Genomic DNA, 25,950 nt, shown 5'->3' with positions numbered 1-25,950 from the left:
TATGTTTAGTAAGAAGTGTGTTGTGCCACAGGCAGTGTGTCGGTGCCTGCTGCCAGCCGCCGCCTCGCCCAGCAGCGGCCACCACACACTCTTCGTCACACTGCCCACCATCCCCGAGGCCGCCCCGACCTTACAGCCTGGCGCAGACCTGCAGGAGGGCCAGGACACCACCACGGGCGTCCCCGTCACCCTCCCACCCTCCGGCGAGCCTAGGTCCTCTCCTCTCCGCCTCCCACCCAAGGATACCAAGGTTAGTGCCACACTCTTCCTCCACACATTAATGGTCTACCAAACAGTTTTTAACGAACCTTCTTTCTTGAAATTTCTGGAGCAATGATTCCGAAACGAATGGTCTCTATATTTCTTATGTCATTCTTCACAAACGTTGAAACGTTCAGTGTAATTCGAACTTTGTCGGTACAATTTTTCAACTTGCTCTTCAAGTGAAGAACGTCCACTCACAAGATGAGTGGCGCTGCTCAATAAACTCGCCCCTCGGGGCAAAATTTAAATTTTAACATAACAAATATAGAGAAAATTCTTGCTCGAATCACGGCCTAATCCTTTCTCTCATATTCATAACACATAAGAACAAGAGAGAATGGGGAGACACTTCATTCACTTGGATCACCGGAAATTCGAGCCGGGTCCTGTAGAACACGAGAGTAACTTGTGCGGAAGAGTAACAGCCTCGTACTGGTTAACGAGGCCTAAGAGAGTAGTTATTATTTGAGGTGCTATCCTGGAACTGGGATGACGTCATGAGGCAACCACCTCACACAGTACCAGTGGTAGTGTACCCACCACCCAGGAGAGTACAGTTGTATAGTTTGCTGAACACCTGTACAGGGAATTATCTCATACCCCCAAGGATAACAATATATATGTTATGTTACCAACAATATTTACCAACACACACTCCCCATGTGTGCAAACAACCCAAACGTAAACATTTTACAACAAACAACCACACACACACGGTTGAGAGACGGGACCAAAGAGCCAGAGCTCAACCCCCGCAAGCACAACTAGGTGAGTACACGACTAACTACGAGCAAACACCACTAAATAACCCACATCAATACATGCTTTAACATATAATTAAAACCTTTGCATCTTTTCAATTTCCTGATGATACAAAATGCCGCAGATGAGCTTCCTGGCAGACGACTTCGCGGCGGCGTCGCGGGCCGCAGAGCTGCAGACCAGCGGGTCAGACCGCTCGGGCGGGCTGGACGACCAGGCCCTCTTCCCCAACACCCGCTCCAGACCCAGGAACCCTCAGGCCGCCAGGGTTCCCACCGACACCACCGGCAGGAATGCCGGCGGAGGAAAGGATTACCTCGATCTGGCTCTTGACTCGGAATCTTCGCCGGATCCGCAAGAGGACCTCAAGGTTATTAACTAATGTTCTATCTATGGTTTCTTGTCACAAGACGACCCAGCTCAATATAGTTTTCTCTTCTTAAAAGGTTTCAGTGTTATTACAGGTAATCGGGAGCAGTCATCTAACAGGTGTAGTGGGGTGAATGGTCATAAGTTTGAAACACTTATAAGTTTGAAATGCTATTTTTTTTTTAATTTCGGGTTGAGCTAATCTCCAGAATATAACCTTATTTCTACCTTATTTTCCCCTCTACTACACCTCTCTCTTGCCTATTTATTGCCTGCATCTACTTCCTCATCACAATCGACTTGAGAATGGTCCAGGACGGACCGAAACGTCGTCGTCCCTTCACCTTCCAGTGTGTGGTCTGGTCAACTTATTTCTACCGTCCTGTCGTACATGTCCCACTGTATGAGGGAGATGTACAACTTTGAGAAGGTTTACACCTCTAGGTTGTGGAAAACCTGTGGAGATCAGGTTGGGGAGCCGGTCGGACGAGCGGACAGCACGCTGGACTTGTGATCCTATGATCCCGGGTTCGATCCCGGGCACCGGCGAGAAACAATGGGCAGAGTTTCTTTCACCCTATGCCCCTGTAAAATAGGTACCTGGGTGTTAGTCAGCTGTCATGGGCTGCTTCTTGGGGGTGGAGGCCTGGTCGAGGACCGGGCCGCGGGGACACTAAAGCCCCGAAATCATCTCAAGATAACCTCAAGAAGATATCAACACTTCGAGTCTAACCCCATCAGGAGGTTGGTTTGGTGTTAGGCTTAAAGCCAATTAACCGCGGGAGGGGGGTTAATTACGTCACTACAATAGTTTAGTGACCAACCAGCAAGTTTAGTCCTGAACACTGTCCAGGGCTAAATTATACTCTCATGGAATAATCGGTGAAAAACGGGGTTAACCTCTCGATGTATCTTCTTGAGGTTATCTTGAGATGATTTCGGGTGCTTTGGTGTCCCCGCGGCCCGGTCCTCGACCAGGCCTCCACCCCCCAGGAAGCAGCCCGTGACAGCTGACTAACTCCCAGGTACCTATTTTACTGCTAGGTAACAGGGACATAGGATGTAAGAAACTCTGCCCACTGTTTCTCACCGGCGCCCGGGATCGAACCCGGGGCCACAGGATCACGTGTACAGCGTGCTGTCCGCTTGGCCGACCGGCTCCCTTGTATATATGTTGATGTGTTTGATGAGGTTACCCCTTTATCATGTGTAAATCAAATATATAATTTCAAAGTATAAAACTTGATTCTTTTAATATATTAAAATGTGAGAAGCACAATACAAAATCTCAGCTTTTATATATTCAAATATTTAACACATTATATTTAAGCAAATTATCCTTACTATATCATTAATTTCCTGGTACGAATTATTATTTATTAACATTAGAAGATGTAGTAGAGCGCTCATGTTTTATTGAACACAAATTATAAATGTTGTAAATGCTTTTCCTTATGCCGGACGATGTTATATGAACATAATGTTAATCATTAGTAATTTTTTTACAAAAATTATATAATTTTTAGTGTTATTTTCCCCTCTGAGTAAAGATCATGATATTTGCATTGACCGAAGCTATAAGAGAACTCATTAAATTCCACTATGTTGACCTCTTAATCATAAAGACAATTCAAGAATTTGATCAAGATGCACCACAGGTAGACACTCTTAACATTCAGCTCAAAATACAGACAAAACCCCCTTGCACCATAACACAAGTGTGAGTAAAGATGATCTGTGTCTGCCGTGAACAGGTCGGGTCCCGCCACCACACCGGCTTCCACCGCCCCAGCCTCTACAGTCACCTGCCTCCCCGCCAGCCCTCCAGGACCCGCCCCTCTAACTTCCTCCCGCCCGGGGCCTCCGTCATCGACAAGGACCCCTTGTACAGCCTCTACTCAGGCCTCCGCCCCGGGGTGCTCAAGAGGCCCTACCTAAACATGACTAGAGTACTCAGTAAGTAGCAGCACCTCCACGGAGGCATAATTATCACAGAGAGCATTGTTGAGTTGATTGGTGGCCAGACTGCTCACTCTATGGGCTTGGGTTACGTGCTGGACTTAATCATTCGCCATTATAAAACCACCATAAAAGCTTACTAACCACCAGCAATTGTATTCTAACCCCTGAACATAGTCCAGGACTAGAGTACACTGAGTGAGTACATGTACACCGAGAAAAGGAATATATACTTCTCGGCCTATAGAGCTATGGAGCTCTGTGGGTCATTACTGCTGGGTGGTGACTGACCACACTGACCTCAGTGGCTGTGACAAATTAATAATTAGTTTCTTGTGTGGTGAGTGACTAAAGATGAGTAGATGAAACACTAGTGTGATGAGTGTTAACAGTGAGTAAATGACAAGTGACACACTAGTGTGATGGTGAGTATATAGCCACCTTGAGTGTGCCTCTGTTGTATGGAACGACTAGACATGTATTAACGTGTGATGACCACTATGACGTCTATGGTGCCCACTATGACGTATACTGACGTCTATGGTGCCCACTATGACGTGTACTGACGTCTATGGTGCCCACTATGACGTATACTGACGTCTATGGTGCCCACTATGACGTGTACTGACGTCTATGGTGCCCACTATGACGTGTACTGACGTCTATGGTGCCCACTATGACGTGTACTGACGTCTATGGTGCCCACTATGACGTGTACTGACGTCTATGGTACCCACTGTGACGTGTACTGACGTCTATGGTACCCACTGTGACGTGTACTGACGTCTATGGGACCCACTGTGACGTGTACTGACGTCTATGGTGCCCACTATGACGTGTACTGACGTCTATGGTGCCCACTATGACGTGTACTGACGTCTATGGTACCCACTATGACGTATACTGACGTCTATGGTACCCACTATGACGTGTACTGACGTCTATGGTACCCACTATGACGTATACTGACGTCTATGATGCCCACTATGACGTATATTGACGTGTTTGGTACCCACAGATATCGAGGCCGAGTGCCAGGACGACTTCATGAGGATCCACGTCCAGTTCAACGGCTCCTTCAGCGGCCTAGTCTACTCCTTAGGCAAGTATTGCGTCAACTTACCTACTTATTCACACTGGCGCCGTGGGTGGGAGGAGCGGGCGTGTATAGAACGAGAGGGAGCGACACCACAACACAGAAGAATGAAACATATAGTTACTAGTGACTTCTCTCCCGCCAAACACACACCGAAACTACGACGTTGGTACAACGTTCGAACAAGTTTTAACACCTCCTAACCAGTTATAACAACCAATATAGCAAGTTGTAACAACGTTCTAATACGTCATAAACACGTTAAGCCAAGATGTAACAACTTTATTAAAAGTTGTAACAAGCGGAAAATGGAGACAGTTTCGGTTTGTGTTTCCAGGGCTAAGACTGAATATATTTTTAAAGTAGTAGGCCTCCATCAGTCTCAGGAGACTATGGAGTTGCGCTCTGGTTGTCGGTCTGGAGTGGCCTCTCCAGGGTGCAAAGCCTGGGTAGGCTGATACGGAGGGAGAAGCTGTAACTCGTTTATATTACGAATTTATATAAACAAAAAACTCGTCAAAAATCACAGCCTACGTTCATTTATTTCCTTGACAACAATATTTACGAAGGTGAAGGGCAGCCCCGATATAGGTGTAGGTGTATTACATTTTTTTTTCAGGAAGTTACGTACTTCCTTTCTCGAGATGCTGTATACAGTGTATGAGAGCATTGCATACAGTAGCTTGAGGAAGCGTGTAGGATTGCATACAGTACCTTGAGGAAGCGTGTAGGATTGCATACAGTAGCTTGAGGAAGCGTGTAGTACTGCATACAGTACCTTGAAGAAGGATGTAGGTTACATCCGAAAAATTGATTTTTAATACACCATCAAATGAACAAATCCACAAGGGCCGTGACGAGGGTTCGAACCTGCGTCCAAGAGGATCCCAGACGCTGCCTTAATAACAACATTGCTCTACTCTAGCGCACTCTTCAACAACGATGCCCAACTACTTGGGGTGACAGGTAGAGCGACGGTCTCGCTTCATGCATGTTGGCGTTCAATCCCCGACTGTCCAAGTGGTTGGGCACCATTCCTTCCCCCCGTCATATCCCCAATCCTTATCCTGAGCCCATCCAAGTGTTATATATAGTCATAATGACTTGGCGCTTTACCCCTAATAGTTTCCTTCTTCAACAACCACTTGGTGGAAGCGTCGTTACAGCTTACATGTACACGGGAGAAAATGTTATATAAATATTGTTGTAAACTTACATTGTAAGTTTACAACAATGCCGTAGTGCTGGAATGAAGGTGAAGGGACGACCCATATCAACCCGTCCTCTTACAAACTACGTCGCTCTTCGCTCGTATGCGCACTCAGGCTAAAAATCGACGTAATTAGAAATGAAATTGCCTCACGAAAGTGACGTAATGTCCCGTTTTCTGTTTTGGGTCCTCTGGCTTAGTCTGTTAAGTTAGGAGAGGAAACTTTAAATTAACGGTTTTCATGACGTTTTGAAACCTTGGAGAACTTCCTGCCCTCCTAACCTTCCGGAGGACCATTAACTTGCTGTTTGGGAAAACAAAACTAAAAAATTTAATTGGAAAATAAATTTCCATTTTGAATTATTTGAATTACGTCGATATTTGGCAGTAGCGCATAGGAGCGATTGAATAGAGCAATGTTGCTATTGTTTACCATGCAGCCTTTAGTCTCATCCCCCCCCTCCCCTCCGCTCTTCCCAACAGGCTACGCGTACGACGGCGACTGTATCTACGTGAATGGCTCCGGCCGCCACGCCTACGACTTCTTCATCCAGCTCAACCGCTGCGGCACCCTCAGTGGCAACGAGAAGGGCAGAGAGGACATCAGAGGACGCACTCCTTCGGTGCGTGCTGAGCTCTAGCAGGGATATATTCTTGTGTGGAGCCTTGTGTTTATGGCTGGCTCCTCTGTGCTCTGTGCATCTCATGGGAGAGTCTGATCTATGTTTTAATTTCTGAATTGTATTAGATGTTCGTGACAAGACTTTCTCCACAGTGCTGACATTAGCTTTGCTCGTCTTCTGAAACAGACATACACCTCTGAACACACCCCTGAACACCCCAGACATGCCAAAGAAACCTCTGAATACACCACAGACACACACACCCTAGACAAAATTCTGAACGCAACCCCCAGACACACCCTTGAACACACCCCTGAATACACCCTAGACACACCTCAACACACCCCAGACACACACCCTGAACACACCTCAGAGACACTCACAATAAAAATACATAAAACTGATGGCATGTATATTACAGGTTCAAACTGTATTACAGAGAGTGTAATGAATGCCAGGCTGTAATGCGTGAGCATTTTGCGCACTGATTAGAATCATACACGTGCCAAGTAATGTTTCTCTCTCTTACCAAGTTTTGAATTATGACACGTAGGAGTTATAAAGGTTAAAAACAGTATAGCAGATGGTATACGTTGAGGCTATAATGAAGGCAAGATTTGGTTATATTTCTCACTTCTTGAGATATATTCAAGAAAATATTAGGCTATTCTTGGTTTATTAAGCTATTCTTGAGATATATTTCAGACATTATTAAGCTATTCTTGAGATATATTTCAGGCAGTATTAGGCTATTCTTGAGATATATTTCAGATAGTATTAGGCTATTCTTGAGATATATTTCAGACAGTATTAGGCTATTCTTGAGATATATTTCAGATAGTATTAGGCTATTCTTGAGATATATTTCAGACAGTATTAGGCTATTCTAGAGATATATTTCAGACAGTATTAGGCTATTCTTGAGATATATTTCAGACAGTATTAGGCTATTCTTGAGATATATTTCAGACAGTATTAGCCTATTCTTGAGATATATTTCAGACAGTATTAGCCTATTCTTGAGATATATTTCAGACAGTATTAGGCTATTCTTGAGATATATTTCAGATAGTATTAGCCTATTCTTGAGATATATTTCAGATAGTATTAGCCTATTCTTGAGATATATTTCAGATAGTATTAGGCTATTCTTGAGATATATTTCAGATATATTTCAGATAGTATTAGGGTTATTCTTGATATATATTTCTTATATTATATAATAAAAAACATCTGGTGCTTTGTGGACCTTCAGTTTTAGCTGTATCTATAACACATAATCCGGCAATAGAGAAGGTCTGCTGTAATAAGAAATGTCTGCTTCTGAAGAATGCCTTCTGTAATAGGGAATGTCTGCTTCTGAAGAATGCCTACTGTAATAGGGAATGTCTGCTGTAGTAGGGAATGTCTGCTGCCTCCAAGGAATGCCTGTTGTAGTAGGGAATGTCTGCTGCCTCCAAGGAATGCCTGTTGTAGTAGGGAATGTCTGCTGCCTCCAAGGAATGTCTACTATAGTAGGGAATGTCTGCTGCCTCCAAGGAATGTCTACTATAGTAGGGAATGTCTGCTGCCTCCAAGGAATGTCTACTATAGTAGGGAATGTCTGCTGCCTCCAAGGAATGTCTACTATAGTAGGGAATGTCTGCTGCCTCCAAGGAATGTCTACTATAGTAGGGAATGTCTGCTGCCTCCAAGGAATGTCTACTATAGTAGGGAATGTCTGCTGCCTCCAAGGAATGTCTACTATAGTAGGGAATGTCTGCTGCCTCCAAGGAATGTCTACTATAGTAGGGAATGTCTGCTGCCTCCAAGGAATGCCTGTTATAGTAGGGAATGTCTGCTTTAGTCTGACGTAACTGCACATATTCGTTGGCGTAGTGTAGCAGAGACTCAATCACACCACAAGGAGAATATCTGCTGCTAAACAACAACAATGGATGAATTTAAAACAAAATGAAGGAGGAAAAGCTTTCGAAACATTATATGACAGTTCATTATCATAATGAACAGTTCATTATCATAATGAACAGTTCATTATCATAATGAACAGTTCATTATCATAATGAACAGTTCATTATCATAGTGAACAGTTCATTATCATAGTGAACAGTTCATTATCATAGTGAACAGTTCATTATCATAGTGAACAGTTCATTATCATAGTGAACAGTTCATTATCATAGTGAACAGTTCACACACTTATGATAATACTCTGTCTCGTTTACTTATGCTAAGACATCAAAATTATAGTACTTATAACAGCTATTTGGCCGAACGTACAAAAATGGACTGTTCCAACCAACATTGTTTACATTTTGTACTATTAAGTCTGTATCTTCTTTTTGAGATGATTTCGGGGCTTAGCGTCCCCGCGGCCCGGTCCTCGATCAGGCCTCCTTTTTGTTACACATACCCAGGGAGCAGGTCATAGCAGCTGTCTAAGTCCCGGGTATCTATTTACTGATAGGTGAAGAGGAGCATCAGGGTGAAATAAACTCTGTCTATTTGTTTCCGTCTCCGCCGGGGATCGAACCCAGAACCTTAGGACTATGAATCCCGAGCGCTGTGCACTCTGCCGTCAGGCCCGTCAGGTCAGGTCATGTCATTCATTCATTTAAATATAGGTCAAGATACCCTAATGGGTGAGCGTGGAAGTGGGGATAGGGGAAGAATTAGTGGGGGTGAGAGGAAGGGTTTTCAGTATGAGGTAAAGTGCCAGGGCTAGACCCAGCTGCATGGCATTGAAATCGTTATGACCAGACTAGGCAGTGAAGGCAAGGAATCGGATCTGTGACAACATTTCGTCTTTTCTGAGCACCCACGGAGACAGCAGCCCTCAGCTGGGTGTGCCCTGGAGGCTCACACCAGATGTGGTCTTTGATCTGTTAATCAGCATCGCGGCCCACCCAAGGCACCAGAAAACGGGAGCTAGTTGGTCCCCCCCTAAAGAGGGGGGAGAAGAGTTAGGAGGTTATAGTTGGAAGTTTGGTGATTTGAGTAGTGATATTATAGGAGAGGGGTTATGTAAAGGACGGAGCAGGAGGTGGATCGTCGATCAGGTTAAAGAGGTTGTGCGTATGTCTGGGTCTGCTTAGGACGTTTCTGAGGAACGTGTCGTAGTTGTCATGATAGGTGAGAATTCTGTCAATCTGTTTCTTCCCCATAGTATCCCAGGTTATGTTCAGAGGTGGGATGTTCGCCCTCTCATGCAGGGCCTCACTGGTGGTGAAGTCCTGCCAATGGGTATCGAACACCCATCTCAGAGCCCTGTTCTGGGTACGCTGGAGTTTCTTCCTATTTGTTGGTGCTGCAAGTGTGAGTGGGATCGGTGCATATGTTAGGAGTGGGAGAATAAGTGTTTTGTATAAGTAGAGCTTGGTGGCTTGGGAGGCATGTTTAAGTGGGTAGAGTTTTGATAGGGCGTTTGAGGCTATAGCTTTCTTGGGTGTTATGTGTGTGTGAAAGCGAAGGTTAAAGTCTAGTGTGAGTCCAAGTACTGTGGTTTTGTTGACTCTTGGGATCTGGGTTGCATCTGGTGATTGAGAGTAGAGTTTTACTGGGTCAGGGTTACGTCGTTTGTTGTAGAAAAAGTATGTTATTTTTGACTTGTTGGGGTTTGTTTTTATTCGCCAGTCGTGTTCCCAGAGGGTGACTTTGTCTATTTCTTGTTGTGCTTTCCGTGTGAGGGTGTTAATCGTATAGTCTGTGATCAGTTGGGTTACGTCGTCAGCGTAGCAAAGGGTCATTGATGTCCAGTATACTGGGTCAGGGATGTCGTTTATATAGAGTCATGTATGTGTAGCACATACATATACCACATTAGGCTTAAAGCAGCGTTTATTAAGCCTAGGGTTGCTTGGACAGATTAGATTAGGTTCTTTGGTTACAGTTAAACAATTTTAGTATGGCATTTGCACTAATTCAAGAATACAAACCATTACTTTTGCGGGTCTAACTGCCCATTTTCGTATGTTTGGTCAAATAGTTGCCATATGCATTATCATTTTAAAAGGATGGGCTGTAAGACACACACACACGTATGCAAACAGAGTGGTAGACAGTTGGAGCAAGCTAACTGAGAAGGTGGAGGAGGCCAAAACCGTCAGTAGTTTCAAAGGGTTATACGACAAAGAGTACTGGGAAGATGGGACACCACGAGCGTAGCTCTCATCCTGTAACTACACTTGAGACTACACTACTATGTGTGAGAACTAACAGCTTAAGGTATATACTCCTGCAGAAGAACATGATGTGGAACACCCTGACGGTGCAGTACAACCCGCTCATCGAGGAGGTCTGGGACGAGCACTTCAAGGTCACATGCGAGTATGGCTACGACTTCTGGAAGACTGTCACCTTCCCCTTCCTCGACGTCGAGTAAGTGCTCTTGGACTCGTTCACCAGTAAGTGTTGCTGGGCTTAAGTTACCAGTAAGTGTTGCTGAGCTTAAGTTACCAGTAAGTGTTGCTGGGCTTAAGTGACCAGTAAGTGTTGCTGGGCTTAAGTGACCAGTAAGTGTTCCTGGCCTTAAGTGACCAGTAAGTGTTCCTGGCCTTGGTGACTTTGACAACTTATGTCGTGTTGTGAAGATCTTCTAAGCAAATTTAGGGTTTAAATTTAAAATGATGTAAGGGAAGCACATCAGTGTCTGTGTAAGTGTGAGCGGAGGCGCCTGGACCTTCATTGCTACCTAATGATCCTCCTCACAGGAAATACTTAACTAGTCACAGATAATTGATGCAGTTTACCACCGTCAGCTCGTGATTGATATATAATAACAGCTTCCAATAATCATGTTAATCGCCTGGCGGTGCACCGAGTGTTGCCTGGCGGTGCACTGAGTGTTGCCTGGCGGTGGGGAACAGGGAGTGAGTGACTTACGGGGTTCTACTTGCAGGGTTCAGACAGGGAACCCGGTGGTGTTCACACTCACGCCGCCAGAGTGCCACATGGAGATCCGCTACGGGATCGGCACCACCGGGAACCGGGTGACGGGTCCGGTGCGGGTCGGGGATCCCTTGACCCTCGTCATCTACATGCGCTCAGAATTCGGTAAGAGTCCGTGTCTGTTTTGGTCTGCTCGGCGGCCATTTTTGTTCGGCAGCGCCGCAGTAGATCACTTACAATTCAATTCAAATGTACTGAAGATGTTTGATCAATTGAATTATTATTTTTCTAATTTGTATTCTTGTATTTATATATATGTATAGTCTGTTAATTGTGTGTGAAAGATGAAAGTAGTCAAAACACTTCACCCTTCATGTGACCACCACACACTACACATGAGCCTCAGTTACCTCTCATACTCAGCTGATGAGCTCTGAGGGCCTTACCTGAGTGCCTCACTACTCCTTCTTTATCATGACATCCTGCAGTCGTCTGTGTCTCTCCTCCGTCATAGCATGTCTCTCTATCTCGTGGCCATTGTCACCCGTGAAGGGTAGAAATAGCCTAAGCTACTCTATCCCTTTGAGATGTATTTATTGCTTATCTCAATAAACATACTTGAATTGTCAGCCGTGTCTTCGTGTTCCATGACCGTGTACCTGTCTCTCGCCAGAGGGGTTCGACATCGTGGTGAGCGACTGCTACGCCCACAACGGAGGTAACAAGCGGATTGCCCTCATCGACCATTACGGGTAAGGGGCCTCTTACCAACCCGTTATTCCCAGTTATAACAATAACCAACTCGTAACTTTCTTTAGAAGTAAAAGTAGGAATTAAGAGAATAACACACTACACTACACTACACACAGATATCACAATTGCGTGATGCATCAAATGAACAAATCCACAAGGGCCGTGACGAGGATTCGAACCTGCGTCCGAGAGCATGCCAGACGCTGCCTTAATCGACTAAGCTACGACATGGTAAAAGGAGTTGAAACCGAAGTTCTACTGAACTTACTGAATCCTGCAGCCTCTCCGAGGCACAAACCAGGGTTTTACACAACTCCCCCCATGCACTCGAGCTATGTCAATAGGCCGTTCTCCCTCTTTGCCCTTACTTCACTACATATATTGCGTGATGCATGTTCATTTGAAGCATCACACAATTGTGATTTCTGTGTTCCCTTCCTTCTCTATAACTGTCGTGTCTCCGTGGGCGGGCGTGCAGGTGCCCGCTGGACGAGTCGCTCATCAGCCACTTCGAGGGCACGAGGACCAGCGAGGGCATGTTCGAGACGCAGGTGTACGCCTTCATGAAGACCTTCCGCTTCACCGGCTCCCCTGCCCTCTACATCGAGTGTGACGTCAGGATGTGTCACGGCGACTGTCCGGTATGTGTCCTCCTCCACGGTGGGGGGGAGGGGGGACACCGTGACGGGAGGGGAGGTGGGGTGTGAGGTGAAGGGTGAGGTTCAGAGTAAGGGGAAGGTTTAGGGGAAGGTTTAGGAGTGAGGTGCTTAGTGAGGAATGTGGAGAGACAGGGAGGGAGAGGGTGTGTGGGGTAAGGGTAGATGAGGAGAGAGGGGGGAGAGAGAGAGAGAGAGAGAGAGAGAGAGAGAGAGAGAGAGAGAGAGAGAGAGAGAGAGAGAGAGAGAGAGAGAGAGAGAGAGAGAGAGAGAGACAGAGAGAGAGAGAGAGAGAGAGAGAGAGAGAGAGAGAGAGAGAGAGAGAGAGAGAGAGAGAGAGAGAGAGAGAGAGAGAGAGAGAGAGAGAGAGACAGAGAGAGAGAGAGAGAGAGAGAGAGAGAGAGAGAGAGAGAGAGAGAGAGAGAGAGAGAGAGAGAGAGAGAGAGAGAGAGAGAGAGAGAGAGAGAGAGAGAGAGAGAGAGAGAGAGAGAGAGAGACAGAGAGAGAGAGAGAGAGAGAGAGAGAGAGAGAGAGAGAGAGAGAGAGAGAGAGAGAGAGAGAGAGAGAGAGAGAGAGAGAGAGACAGAGAGAGAGACAGAGAGAGAGACAGAGAGAGAGACAGAGAGAGAGAGAGAGAGAGAGAGAGAGAGACAGAGAGAGAGAGAGAGAGAGAGAGAGAGAGAGAGAGAGAGAGAGAGAGAGAGAGAGAGAGAGAGAGAGAGAGAGAGAGAGAGAGAGAGAGAGAGAGAGAGAGAGAGAGCGTGTGAGGGTAGATGCCTCACCACACCCACACACCACCACACTGTGCTAATGTACACCTTCTCTCTCCCCCCCCCCCCCCGTGTAGACTCAACCCTGCCACTGGCGGAGTCCCAAGAAGCAGAAAAGGTCCCTGCTGGAGGAGCAGAGGGAGTCGAACCCGGCCAACATCTCGGAGTCCCTCAGTCTCTTCCAGTCCATCCAGGTGGTGCGCGATGACCAGCTCCTCCGCCCAGCCCTCAGTAAGTTGTTCCTCTGTTGTGGTGGTTAGCTGTTCCTGTTGTGGTGGTTAGTTGTTCCTGTTGTGGTGGTTAGTTGTTCCTGTTGTGGTGGTTAGTTGTTCCTGTTGTGGTGGTTAGTTGTTCCTGTTGTGGTGGTTAGTTGTTCCTGTTGTGGTGGTTAGCTGTTCCTGTTGTGGTGGTTAGTTGTTCCTGTTGTGGTGGTTAGTTGTTCCTGTTGTGGTGGTTAGTTGTTCCTGTTGTGGTGGTTAGTTGTTCCTGTTGTGGTGGTTAGTTGTTCCTCTGTTGTGGTGGTTAGTTGTTCCTGTTGTGGTGGTTAGTTGTTCCTCTGTTGTGGTGGTTAGCTGTTCCTGTTGTGGTGGTTAGCTGTTCCTGTTGTGGTGGTTAGTTGTTCCTGTTGTGGTGGTTAGTTGTTCCTGTTGTGGTGGTTAGTTGTTCCTGTTGTGGTGGTTAGTTGTTCCTCTGTTGTGGTGGTTAGTTGATCCTCTGTTGTGGTGGTTAGTTGTTCCTGTTGTGGTGGTTAGTTGTTCCTCTGTTGTGGTGGTTAGTTGTTCCTGTTGTGGTGGTTAGTTGTTCCTCTGTTGTGGTGGTTAGTTGTTCCTGTTGTGGTGGTTAGTTGTTCCTGTTGTGGTGGTTAGTTGTTCCTGTTGTGGTGGTTAGCTGTTCCTGTTGTGGTGGTTAGTTGTTCCTGTTGTGGTGGTTAGTTGTTCCTGTTGTGGTGGTTAGTTGTTCCTGTTGTGGTGGTTAGCTGTTCCTGTTGTGGTGGTTAGTTGTTCCTCTGTTGTGGTGGTTAGTTGTTCCTCTGTTGTGGTGGTTAGCTGTTCCTCTGTTGTGGTGGTTAGTTGTTCCTCTGTTGTGGTGGTTAGCTGTTCCTGTTGTGGTGGTTAGTTGTTCCTGTTGTGGTGGTTAGTTGTTCCTCTGTTGTGGTGGTTAGCTGTTCCTGTTGTGGTGGTTAGTTGTTCCTGTTGTGGTGGTTAGTTGTTCCTCTGTTGTGGTGGTTAGTTGTTCCTCTGTTGTGGTGGTTAGTTGTTCCTCTGTTGTGGTGGTTAGCTGTTCCTGTTGTGGTGGTTAGTTGTTCCTGTTGTGGTGGTTAGTTGTTCCTCTGTTGTGGTGGTTAGTTGTTCCTCTGTTGTGGTGGTTAGCTGTTCCTGTAGTGGTGGTTAGTTGTTCCTCTGTTGTGGTGGTTAGTTGTTCCTCTGTTGTGGTGGTTACTTGTTCCTCTGTTGTGGTGGTTAGCTGTTCCTGTTGTGGTGGTTAGTTGTTCCTGTTGTGGTGGTTAGTTGTTCCTCTGTTGTGGTGGTTAGCTGTTCCTGTTGTGGTGGTTAGTTGTTCCTGTTGTGGTGGTTAGTTGTTCCTCTGTTGTGGTGGTTAGTTGTTCCTGTTGTGGTGGTTAGTTGTTCTGTTGTGGTGGTTAGTTGTTCCTCTGTTGTGGTGGTTAGTTGTTCCTCTGTTGTGGTGGTTAGTTGTTCCTCTGTTGTGGTGGTTAGTTGTTCCTCTGTTGTGGAGGTTAGTTGTTCCTCTGTTGTGGTGGTTAGTTGTTCCTCTGTTGTGGTGGTTAGTTGTTCCTCTGTTGTGGTGGTTAGTTGTTCTGTTGTGGAGGTTAGTTGTTCCTGTTGTGGTGGTTAGTTGTTCCTGTTGTGGTGGTTAGTTGTTCCTCTGTTGTGGTGGTTAGCTGTTCCTCTGTTGTGGTGGTTAGTTGTTCCTCTGTTGTGGTGGTTAGTTGTTCCTCTGTTGTGGTGGTTAGTTGTTCCTCTGTTGTGGTGGTTAGTTGTTCCTCTGTTGTGGTGGTTAGTTGTTCCTGTTGTGGTGGTTAGTTGTTCCTCTGTTGTGGTGGTTAGTTGTTCCTCTGTTGTGGTGGTTAGTTGTTCCTCTGTTGTGGAGGTTAGTTGTTCCTCTGTTGTGGTGGTTAGTTGTTCCTCTGTTGTGGTGGTTAGTTGTTCCTCTGTTGTGGTGGTTAGTTGTTCCTCTGTTGTGGTGGTTAGCTGTTCCTGTTGTGGAGGTTAGTTGTTCCTCTGTTGTGGTGATTAGTTGTTCTGTTGTGAAGGTTAGTTGTTCCTCTGTTGTGGTGGTTAGTTGTTCCTCTGTTGTGGTGGTTAGTTGTTCCTCTGTTGTGGTGGTTAGTTGTTCCTCTGTTGTGGTGGTTAGTTGTTCCTGTTGTGGAGGTCAGTTGTTCCTCTGTTGTGGAGGTCAGTTGTTCCTCTGTTGTGGTGGTTAGTTGTTCCTGTTGTGGAGGTCAGTTGCTCCTCTGTTGTGGTGGTTAGTTGTTCCTCTGTTGTGGAGGTCAGTTGTTCCTCTGTTGTGGTGGTTAGTTGTTCCTGTTGTGGTGGTTAGTTGTTCTGTTGTGGTGGTTAGTTGTTCCTCTGTTGTGGTGGTTAGTTGTTCCTCTGTTGTGGTGGTTAGTTGTTCCTCTGTTGTGGTGGTTAGTTGTTCCTCTGTTGTGGAGGTTAGTTGTTCCTCTGTTGTGGTGGTTAGTTGTTCCTCTGTTGTGGTGGTTAGTTGTTCCTCTGTTGTGGTGGTTAGTTGTTCTGTTGTGGAGGTTAGTTGTTCCTCTGTTGTGGTGGTTAGTTGTTCCTCTGTTGTGGTGGTTAGTTGTTCCTCTGTTGTGGTGGTTAGTTGTTCCTCTGTTGTGGTGGTTAGTTGTTCCTGTTGTGGTGGTTAGTTGTTCCTGTTGTGGTGGTTAGTTGTTCCTCTGTTGTGGAGGTCAGTTGCTCCTCTGTTGTGGTGGTTAGTTGTTCCTCTGTTGTGGTGGTTAGTTGTTCCTCTGTTGTGGTGGTTAGTTGTTCCTCTGTTGTGGTGGTTAGTTGTTCCTGTTGTGGTGGTTAGTTGTTCCTGTTGTGGTGGTTAGTTGTTCCTCTGTTGTGGAGGTCAGTTGTTCCTCTGTTGTGGAGGTCAGTTGCTCCTCTGTTGTGGTGGTTAGTTGTTCCTCTGTTGTGGAGGTCAGTTGTTCCTCTGTTGTGGTGGTTAGTTGTTCCTGTTGTGGTGGTTAGTTGTTCCTCTGTTGTGGTGGTTAGTTGTTCTGTTGTGGTGGTTAGTTGTTCTTGTTGTGGTGGTCAGTTGTTCCTCTGTTGTGGTGGTTAGTTGTTCTGTTGTGGTGGTTAGTTGTTCCTCTGTTGTGGTGGTTAGTTGTTCTGTTGTGGTGGTTAGTTGTTCTTGTTGTGGTGGTCAGTTGTTCCTCTGTTGTGGTGGTCAGTTGTTCCTCTGTTGTGGAGGTCAGTTATTCCTCTGTTGTGGTGGTTAGTTGTTCTGTTGTGGTGGTTAGTTGTTCCTCTGTTGTGGAGGTCAGTTGTTCCTGTTGTGGAGGTCAGTTGTTCCTGTTGTGGAGGTCAGTTGTTCCTGTTGTGGAGGTCAGTTGTTCCTGTTGTGGTGGATAGTTGTTCTTGTTGTGGTGGTCAGTAGTGATCTGATGTACCTCTACCGTAGTAATCTAATGCACCCTCTCGTCGAAGTTACAAGTAGATCAAAGTTAGCAGAGCGGTTGGAGTTACTAACGACGAGCGTAATGAGTAACTAGCAGCAATTTACGCTCCGTGTGTAGACTGCTGCGTAGACTGCCACACTGGAGACAGTCTACGCCAGTAACCACCATCACTACCTCTCTTTTCCCAGGAGACTCCCAGAGCGAGGATGTGTGCTTGAAGAGTGGGACCTTCTCAGCCCTGGCAGGTAAGGTCACTGGTAGATAAGGTAACTGGTAGGTAAGGTCACAGGCAGGTAAGGTCACAGGCAGGTAAGGTCACAGGCAGGTAAGGTCACAAGCAGGTAAGGTCACAAGCAGGTAAGGTCACAAGCAGGTAAGGTCACAAGCAGGTAAGGTCACAAGCAGGAAAGGTCACAAGCAGGTAAGGTCACAAGCAGGTAAGGTCACAAGCAGGTAAGGTCACAAACAGGTAAGGTCACAAGCAGGAAAGATCACAAGCAGGTAAGGTCACAAGCAGGAAAGATCACAAGCAGGTAAGGTCACAAGCAGGTAAGGTCACAAGCAGGTAAGGTCACAAGCAGGTAAGGACACAAGCAGGTAAGGTCACAAACAGGTAAGGTCACAAGCAGGAAAGATCACAAGCAGGTAAGGTCACAAGCAGGAAAGATCACAAGCAGGTAAGGTCACAAGCAGGTAAGGTCACAAGCAGGTAAGGTCACAAGCAGGAAAGGTCACAAGCAGGTAAGGTCACAAGCAGGTAAGGTCACAAGCAGGTAAGGTCACAAGCAGGAAAGGTCACAAGCAGGTAAGGTCACAAGCAGGTAAGGTCACAAGCAGGAAAGGTCACAAACAGGTAAGGTCACAAGCAGGTAAGGTCACAAGCAGGAAAGATCACAAGCAGGAAAGATCACAAGCAGGTAAGGTCACAAGCAGGTAAGGTCACAAGCAGGTAAGGTCACAAGCAGGTAAGGTCACAAGCAGGTAAGGTCACAAACAGGTAAGGTCACAAGCAGGAAAGATCACAAGCAGGTAAGGTCACAAACAGGTAAGGTCACAAGCAGGAAAGGTCACAAGCAGGAAAGGTCACAAGCAGGTAAGGTCACAAGCAGGTAAGGTCACAAGCAGGTAAGGTCACAAACAGGTAAGGTCACAAGCAGGAAAGATCACAAGCAGGTAAGGTCACAAGCAGGTAAGGTCACAAACAGGTAAGGTCACAAGCAGGAAAGGTCACAAGCAGGTAAGGTCACAAACAGGTAAGGTCACAAGCAGGAAAGCTCACAAGCAGGTAAGGTCACAAACAGGTAAGGTCACAAGCAGGAAAGGTCACAAACAGGTAAGGTCACAAGCAGGTAAGGTCACAAGCAGGTAAGGTCACAAGCAGGTAAGGTCACAAACAGGAAAGGTCACAAGCAGGAAAGGTCACAAGCAGGTAAGGTCACAAACAGGTAAGGTCACAAGCAGGAAAGGTCACAAACAGGTAAGGTCACAAGCAGGAAAGGTCACAAGCAGGAAAGGTCACAAGCAGGAAAGGTCACAAGCAGGAAAGGTCACAAGCAGGAAAGATTACAAGCAGGTAAGGTCACAAGCAGGAAAGATCACAAGCAGGTAAGGTCACAAACAGGTCAGGTTCACATGCTCACATCACAACAAACTGACAAAATTATTCTTAGTTGTGCATAATTAACTTTACATAAGTAACTACTGTACATCAATCTGATAATCAATAAGTATAATTACCGGTGCATCAATAACCCTTCAACTGGTTACATTCTCATAATAATATTCACATATAAAATACCAAAGTTCTGATCCTTTGATATAAGTTTGTCTTTTAAATTTGTATAATAGTGATTGGTCGTGCAGTTGTGCAACAGGTAACATATATTGTGTTATGAGGTACCATAGTGAGTTATGAGGTACCATAGTGAGTTATGAGGTACCATAGTGAGTTATGAGGTACCATAGTGAGTTATGAGGTACCATAGTGTGTTATGAGGTACCATAGTGTGTTATGAGGTACCATAGTGTGTTATGAGGTACCCTAGTGTGTTATGAGGTACCCTAGTGTGTTATGAGGTACCATAGTGTGTTATGAGGTACCATAGTGTGTTATGAGGTACCATAGTGTGTTATGAGGTACCATAGTGTGTTATGAGGTACCATAGTGTGTTATGAGGTACCATAGTGTGTTATGAGGTACCATAGTGTGTTATGAGGTACCATAGTGTGTTATGAGGTACTATAGTGAGTTATGAGGTACCATAGTGTGTTATGAGGTACCATAGTGTGTTATGAGGTGCCATAGTGAGTTATGAGGTACCATAGTGTGTTATGAGGTACCATAGTGTGTTATGAGGTACCATAGTGTGTTATGAGGTACCATAGTGTGTTATGAGGTACCATAGTGTGTTATGAGGTACCATAGTGTGTTATGAGGTACCATAGTGAGTTATGAGGTACCATAGTGTGTTATGAGGTACCATAGTGTGTTATGAGGTACCATAGTGTGTTATGAGGTACCATAGTGTGTTATGAGGTACCATAGTGTGTTATGAGGTACCATAGTGTGTTATGAGGTACCATAATGTGTTATGAGGTACCATAGTGTGTTATGAGGTACCATAATGTGTTATGAGGTATGACTGTACAGCTTGTGGCACCAACAGGGATGGTGGCCGTGGTGGTGGGGATCCTGACGGCGGCCAGCGGGATCCTCTGCATCAGGCTCCGTAGGGCCCAGAAGCCTGAAGAAGTACCCGCGCCCTCAACGCCCTTCGTCAACCATTACAAGTCTGATTTTGTCCCGTCCTCTAAACGGAGATTGGAATGAAAACGTTGGTCATTTAGCCCCCATTCTCTCGTTAATGGTCACGATACGAGAACATGAACTATCACCAGGTCCCACGCTGGGAACTTACTCGCCTCGTAACAGCTGGACACACGTTAAATAGTTGTGTATAACGACAAAAATTGAGTTGGAGAGGCTGCGTCATTTGGTATAATGTGAGGGTATAGAGAGAGGAAGGTAGGGTGATATGTGGAGTCAGTGGTTGAGGGTTCAGGTATATGTAGGGTGGCTAGGCTCCCGGCCAGTCTCACTAGGCTCCATTCTCAGTCTTATACACAATACCTAATATTCAAAATTTCACTGAACTTCATTTAAATAAATATGGGTTGAGGTGTCTTTTTTTTAACTATAAACCAAAATAAAATTGAGTCTAAAACTAATTATAACCATAAAATGAAATATTTTTACTTCTGTAATTGTAGCAATACGAATATAACAATCATTTATTATTTCACATTAAAAAAATTGGTTTCACTTTCTAACATGGGAGCCCCTTCATTAAATATTAAACATACACTGGCAGTTACACCCGTGCAGGACTTCTCATCCCTGTGACTACACATGAAATTCTCGCAAATATTTGCACAGAATTGTCTGGTTCCCGCCACCAGAGGTCTCTAAATGTTACGAGAACGGAATGTTTTCACATTGGATCCGTGCGGGAAGTCTTGATAACATAACAACACGGCCTAGTTAATCCTTACAAAGATCCTGGTCCTCCAGATCAGATATATTGCCAACAAGTACAAAATCTTATGTTATTTTTTTTTTGTCCCACACTAGCTGGGCACCCGGCGTTGCTCGGGTGCTGGAGATGTTAGCTCCAGCACCCGAGCACAGTCTCCATCACTATAGCCAACTACACTACACACGACCTTAATAACTAACCACCTGTACAATCACCTTCATCACTGTAACTGTCTTCATCATACACAACCATCGTCGCTGCAACCATCTTCACTACACACAAGTTTGACTGTAGCCACTTACGCTGTCTTAGCGAAGACAGATGAAGACAGCGAAGATGGAGTCTGATGTTTAGCAAGCTTTTGGTATATTAATGGGGAACAATGGGACAGATCTCGACCTTCTCCTATGACTCTGCCCTAACACTTTACCAGTCACCCTGGAAAGTTCGGCGAGGCTGTGTACTCCAACCTGGGACAAACAGGAAAAATTATATTTCAAATATGTACAAAACAACTAGTTTTTCCCCTGATAACAAAAACATTCATTAGTAGGTGTCCACGAGTAGGCACAGCAAGATCAAAATGTTGATAGTTTTACTCTTGATTTAGTGGAGACGCGCATGTACACCTTGAGTGCACACCATGGGAGAGCAGGAGTCTCCAGCAACACTACACTGTTGTGACACACACACACACCAGGTGTCAGGGCATTCTTCAGGCATTTCGGACCAAACTGCTATCGTGTTTATGTCTGAGAACTTGTACAAACCTATTTATTTGTTATTTAGATTTAGTATAGCCATATTTTTAAGCTGGTATTTTTTTATGTTTTAAATGTAGTGAAACTGAAAATAAAACTTCCTTCGATTAATCGTCAATATATGTGGAAAATTATTTGTATTTTTTCCTGACACTTAAGCAACACTTGTGTTGATTTGAATCAACAGTGTTTTGTGTTGATTTTGAAGTTTTGAAGAAATTTTGAAGTTTCCCTGCTTTTAACACTTGGTCTTAACTGAAACTTGTCATCTTCCATCAGGAGTTCTTAACAGATTCATTTTGGGGTTAATTAGCTATTATTCATCAATTGTTGAAAACTTAAAATCTCACTCATTAAAGTTTACTACTTTTATAAATATATAAATTACTGATAACTTCTAAAATTAGGAACAGATTTTAAGTATTAAAACAAATAGAACTGGTTTGGTGTTAGGCCTAAGGCCTCTTAACCGCAAGAGAACTATGGTCAAGTATTCAGTGATCAGCTGGCAAGTATACTGTAGCCCTGAACACAGGGAAAGACTACAGTATACTCTCTGTATACTCACGGAGAAGTTGTTATACCTCTAAGTGTATAAACCTTATCCTTGTATGAGACAAGACGCTCGCTTTAAATACTAAAACAAATCATGTTCTTTTAACATATAATGAAACAGTTAAATAACATTTCTAAACTACCTGTAAATACATATATTTATTAAATTAGTCTATATATAAATCTAAAATGTGTTTTATTTACATCTCAAATTGGGGATCTGGGTTGTTAATTACTCCAGGACTCTGGGATCTTGGTGCTGTTGTTCAACACTACAATACTTCTCTGGTGGGAGACCATACCTCATACTAGCAAGACCACACCTCACACTAACACGAGCACACCTCACACTAACAAGACCACACCACACACCAACAAGACCACACCACACACCAACAAGACCACACCACACACCAACAAGACCACACCACACACCAACAAGACCACACCCCACACCAACAAGACCACACCACACACCAACAAGACCACACCACACACTAAAAAGACCACACCACACACTAACAAGACCACACCTCACACCAACAAGACCACACCACACACTAACAAGACCACACCACACACCAACAAGACCACACCACACACCAACAAGACCACACCACACACCAACAAGACCACACCACACACCAACAAGACCACACCACACACCAACAAGACCACACCACACACCAACAAGACCACACCACACACCAACAAGACCACACCACACACCAACAAGACCACACCACACACCAACAAGACCACACCTCACACCAACAAGACCACACCACACACTAACAAGACCACACCTCACACCAACAAGACCACACCACACACCAACAAGACCACACCACACACTAACAAGACCACACCACACACTAACAAGACCACACCTCACACCAACAAGACCACACCACACACCAACAAGACCACACCACACACCAACAAGACCACACCACACACCAACAAGACCACACCACACACTAACAAGACCACACCACACACCAACAAGACCACACCACACACCAACAAGACCACACCACACACCAACAAGACCACACCTCACACCAACAAGACCACACCACACACTAACAAGACCACACCTCACACCAACAAGACCACACCACACACCAACAAGACCACACCACACACTAACAAGACCACACCACACACCAACAAGACCACACCACACACCAACAAGACCACACCACACACCAACAAGACCACACCACACACCAACAAGACCACACCTCACACCAACAAGACCACACCACACACCAACAAGACCACACCACACACCAACAAGACCACACCTCACACCAACAAGACCACACCACACACCAACAAGACCACACCTCACACCAACAAGACCACACCACACACCAACAAGACCACACCACACACCAACAAGACCACACCACACACCAACAAGACCACACCTCACACCAACAAGACCACACCACACACTAACAAGACCACACCACACACCAGCAAGACCACACCACACACCAGCAAGACCACACCACACACCAACAAGACCACACCTCACACCAACAAGACCACACCACACACTAACAAGACCACACCTCACACCAACAAGACCACACCACACACCAACAAGACCACACCACACACCAACAAGACCACACCACACACCAACAAGACCACACCTCACACCAACAAGACCACACCACACACCAACAAGACCACACCACACACCAACAAGACAACACCTCACACCAACAAGACCACACCACACACTAACAAGACCACACCTCACACCAACAAGACCACACCACACACCAACAAGACCACACCACACACCAACAAGACCACACCACACACCAACAAGACCACACCTCACACCAACAAGACCACACCTCACACTAACAAGACCACACCTCACACCAACAAGACCACACCACACACCAACAAGACCACACCTCACACCAACAAGACCACACCACACACCAACAAGACCACACCACACACCAACAAGACCACACCTCACACCAACAAGACCACACCACACACCAACAAGACCACACCACACACCAACAAGACCACACCACACACCAACAAGACCACACCTCACACCAACAAGACCACACCTCACACTAACAAGACCACACCTCACACCAACAAGACCACACCACACACCAACAAGACCACACCTCACACCAACAAGACCACACCACACACCAACAAGACCACACCACACACCAACAAGACCACACCTCACACCAACAAGACCACACCTCACACTAACAAGACCACACCTCACACTAACAAGACCACACCTCACACTAACAAGACCACACCACACACCAACAAGACCACACCTCACACCAACAAGACCACACCTCACACTAACAAGACCACACCTCACACTAACAAGACCACACCTCACACTAACAAGACCACACCACACACCAACAAGACCACACCTCACACTAACAAGACCACACCTCACACTAACAAGACCACACCTCACACTAACAAGACCACACCTCACACTAACAAGACCACACCTCACACTAACAAGACCACACCTCACACTAACAAGACCACACCACACACCAACAAGACCACACCACACACCAACAAAACCACACCTCACACCAACAAGACCACACCTCACACCAACAAGACCACACCACACACCAACAAGACCACACCACACACCAACAAGACCACACCACACACCAACAAGACCACACCACACACCAACAAGACCACACCACACACCAACAAGACCACACCTCACACCAACAAGACCACACCACACACCAACAAGACCACACCACACACCAACAAGACCACACCACACACCAACAAGACCACACCACACACCAACAAGACCACACCACACACCAACAAGACCACACCTCACACCAACAAGACCACACCTCACACCAACAAGACCACACCACACACCAACAAGACCACACCACACACCAACAAGACCACACCACACACCAACAAGACCACACCACACACCAACAAGACCACACCACACACCAACAAGACCACACCTCACACCAACAAGACCACACCTCACACCAACAAGACCACACCACACACCAACAAGACCACACCACACACCAACAAGACCACACCACACACCAACAAGACCACACCACACACCAACAAGACCACACCACACACCAACAAGACCACACCACACACAAACAAGACCACACCACACACCAACAAGACCACACCACACACCAACAAGACCACACCTCACACCAACAAGACCACACCACACACCAACAAGACCACACCACACACTAACAAGACCACACCACACACCAACAAGACCACACCACACACCAACAAGACCACACCACACACCAACAAGACCACACCTCACACCAACAAGACCACACCACACACCAACAAGACCACACCTCACACCAACAAGACCACACCACACACCAACAAGACCACACCACACACTAACAAGACCATACCACACACCAACAAGACCACACCACACACCAACAAGACCACACCACACACCAACAAGACCACACCACACACCAACAAGACCACACCACACACCAACAAGACCACACCTCACACCAACAAGACCACACCACACACCAACAAGACCACACCACACACCAACAAGACCACACCACACACTAACAAGACCACACCACACACCAACAAGACCACACCACACACCAACAAGACCACACCACACACCAACAAGACCACACCACACACCAACAAGACCACACCACACACCAACAAGACCACACCTCACACCAACAAGACCACACCACACACCAACAAGACCACACCACACACCAACAAGACCACACCACACACTAACAAGACCACACCACACACCAACAAGACCACACCACACACCAACAAGACCACACCACACACCAACAAGACCACACCTCACACCAACAAGACCACACCACACACCAACAAGACCACACCACACACCAACAAGACCACACCACACACCAACAAGACCACACCACACACCAACAAGACCACACCTCACACCAACAAGACCACACCACACACCAACAAGACCACACCACACACCAACAAGACCACACCACACACCAACAAGACCACAC

At 46.0% G+C, this 25,950-nt stretch overlaps 1 protein-coding gene across 1 annotated transcript; it reads left to right on the top strand.

Moving 5' to 3' along the window:
* Positions 1-21,915, top strand: LOC123763478 (uncharacterized). Its single transcript, XM_045750606.2, has 12 exons — positions 1-250; positions 1,151-1,396; positions 3,150-3,351; positions 4,373-4,456; positions 6,144-6,283; positions 10,524-10,660; positions 11,181-11,335; positions 11,844-11,922; positions 12,402-12,564; positions 13,427-13,580; positions 17,184-17,240; positions 19,662-21,915. Exons 1-12 carry the CDS (start codon positions 2-4, stop codon positions 19,823-19,825), a joined length of 1,830 nt encoding a protein of 609 aa, XP_045606562.2. The 5' UTR covers position 1; the 3' UTR covers positions 19,826-21,915.
* The last annotated feature ends 4,035 nt before the right edge of the window (positions 21,916-25,950 follow it).

The sequence above is a fragment of the Procambarus clarkii genome, chromosome 52 (genome assembly GCF_040958095.1).
Source record: "Procambarus clarkii isolate CNS0578487 chromosome 52, FALCON_Pclarkii_2.0, whole genome shotgun sequence".
NCBI classification, from domain to species: Eukaryota; Metazoa; Arthropoda; class Malacostraca; order Decapoda; family Cambaridae; genus Procambarus; species Procambarus clarkii.
This window is presented reverse-complemented; position numbering and strand designations above follow the sequence as displayed.